Source organism: Propithecus coquereli, unplaced genomic scaffold (assembly GCF_000956105.1).
Source record: "Propithecus coquereli isolate 6110/MARCELLA unplaced genomic scaffold, Pcoq_1.0 Scaffold193, whole genome shotgun sequence".
In the NCBI taxonomy this organism is placed as follows: Eukaryota; Metazoa; Chordata; class Mammalia; order Primates; family Indriidae; genus Propithecus; species Propithecus coquereli.
This window is the reverse complement of record NW_012144190.1, coordinates 174037-176315: the sequence shown is the minus strand read 5'-3', so window position 1 is coordinate 176315 and position 2279 is coordinate 174037. Positions and strand designations below refer to the sequence as shown.

Sequence of the window (2279 nt, the reverse complement as noted above, 5' to 3'; positions counted from 1 at the left end):
GATTCCATCTCCCTTCCACGCAAGAACTCACCAAGGCAGAGCAGGGTGGGGACCGTAGGAGCCATAGCACAGGCTCTGCCAGGATAACGCTGAGCAGCTGGGTGGGGACTGAGTCCAGGGTCCAGGGAGGCGCACAGGATGTGGCGGGTGAGGCCCAACGCCAATTGCCATGGGGCTTTCACGTTGACTTTTTTCACAAGAAGCTTCACAGCTCTCCCTCCGCCTCTGACCATGGGCCTAAGGAAAGGACATGGGCTCTGTGACACCTCTGACCACACCTGTGGTCTAACCGGCTCCTCTGACAATTATCTGCTCAGCCCGAAACTCATTTCTGGGTCAACTTCTAAATTCTGCAGTGTGAAAGGCTTGCCCAGGGCATGGGATGTGTACAGGGCAAAAAATTCAAGAATCATAAAAATAGGGTTTTTGCCAGGTGCGTTGGCACCCACCCGTAGTCCCAGCTACTCTGGAGGCTGAGGCCGGAGGACTACTTGAGCCCAGGAGTTTGAGGCTGTGGTGTGTTATGATCGTGCCTGCAGATACGCAGTGCACTCCAGCCTGGGCGACACAGTGAGACCCTGTCTCTAAAAAAATAAAACAAAAAGAGGGTTTTAACCTTGGCTCCCCTGTGTATAGCACACATATGCTTGGATAAGTTCATTAGTTCCATCAGAATGGAATAATAACACTGTCTTCTTCAAAGATTTGTTATAATGTTTCAGTAAAATGCTATTTTATCTATTTATTTATTTTTACTTTTTATTTACTCCCCCACCTACTGCTGCTAAAATGCTATTTTCTTTCTTTTTCTTTCTTTTTTTTTATTTCAGGATATTATGGGGGTACAAACATTTTGGTTACATGTTATGACTTTGCCACACCCAAGCCATGATTTGAGGCGTGCCCTTCCCCTCTACAACGCTCACCGTGTCCATCAGTTGTGAGTTTACCCACCCCCAACCCTCCACCCCCAATGAATATTACTACTGTGTGAGCTCCTTAGTGTGGATCAGTCAGTGCCAGTTTGATGGCGAGTACATGTGGTGCCTATTCTTCCGTTCTTGTGAAACCTCACACAGCTAAAATGCTATTTTAAAAATCACAAATATGTCCCTTTTCTTATATGAGTACATTCAGCCTGTTATAAGGTAGAAATTAAGTATTAAGGTCATAAATAGTTTAATATATTGTTAACTGAAAATGTGTCCATTGTTCTTTTTTCAACAGGTCTGAACAATTTTTGAACACAAAATATTATGCCAATTCGTATTCTACCTCACACACTCTATGAGAACAATCTTTCCCCAGTCTATATTTTGTTATTTTGTTGTTGCTGTTGTTGTTGAATATTTTCCATTTCCTTTTGTATTTCCACACAGTAAAACGTGTTTGTTAGATGTTCAGTTCCAGGAGTTTTGATACGTGCACTTAGTCATGGAACCACCACCCCAGTTAAAATATAGAACAATCTCACTCTCCTCTACCAAACAACGGGAAATTTTGTGTAGAGATTTTGGTTCAACCACAGGCGTAGGATGGGTTCTCGCTTAATGCATTTAATGTTACCTTTGTAAGAAAAGGCCATCAGATGTAGATGGTGTGAGAAACAACACACTATCCAGGATGTCATAAGGGCAGGTCTAGGGTGGTTCTGAATATCATTTGCAGCTCGCTGCAAGAGTGAGAGAATGAAACCAAACAGAATTTGTAGGGCATGTGCCAGATGGGAGCTTCAGGAGGACTGTTATTCCCCACTTAAGTGTCCCATGGCCCATGAAGACATCGGTCTGGGACTCCAGTGTTTAAATATTTTTTTTTTTCCCACAAAGGCAATACAGTTAGTTCCACCTTACCTACAGTTTTGCTTTCGTGGCTTCAGTTACACATTGCCAATCATGGTCCAAAAATATTGAATGGAAAATTCAAAAAATTATTCATAATTTTTAATTGTGTGCCATTCTGAGTAGCATGGTGAAATCTCGCATTGTCCACCTCTGTCCCACCTCGAATGTGTATCATCCCTCTGTCCAGCTTCATACACTACCCACCTGTTAGTCACTTCATAGCCATCTGGGTTATCAGATTGATGGTCACGGTTTCACAGTTCCTGTGTTCAAGTAACCCTTATTTTACTTAATTCTGGTCCCAAAGTCCAAGAGTAGCAAGGCTGGAAATTTGGATATGTCAAAGAGAAGCCAGAAAGTGCTTTCTTTAAGTGAAAAGTGAAAGTTTCCTACTTAATAAGGAAAGAAGAAAATCATATGTTGAGTTTTCTAAGA

General features: G+C 42.4%; 1 protein-coding gene across 1 annotated transcript in view; it reads right to left on the bottom strand.

Annotated features, from left to right (window-relative positions):
* LOC105809396 (natural cytotoxicity triggering receptor 1-like) overlaps window positions 1–2279 on the bottom strand; it is a 58128-nt gene that overhangs the window by 3977 nt on the left and 51872 nt on the right. Inside the window, exon 1 of the mRNA XM_012643192.1 lies at window positions 32–65. Coding sequence (XP_012498646.1) covers window positions 32–65 — 34 coding nt within the window. Of the gene's footprint in view, window positions 1–31 lie in introns of the transcript that reaches the window.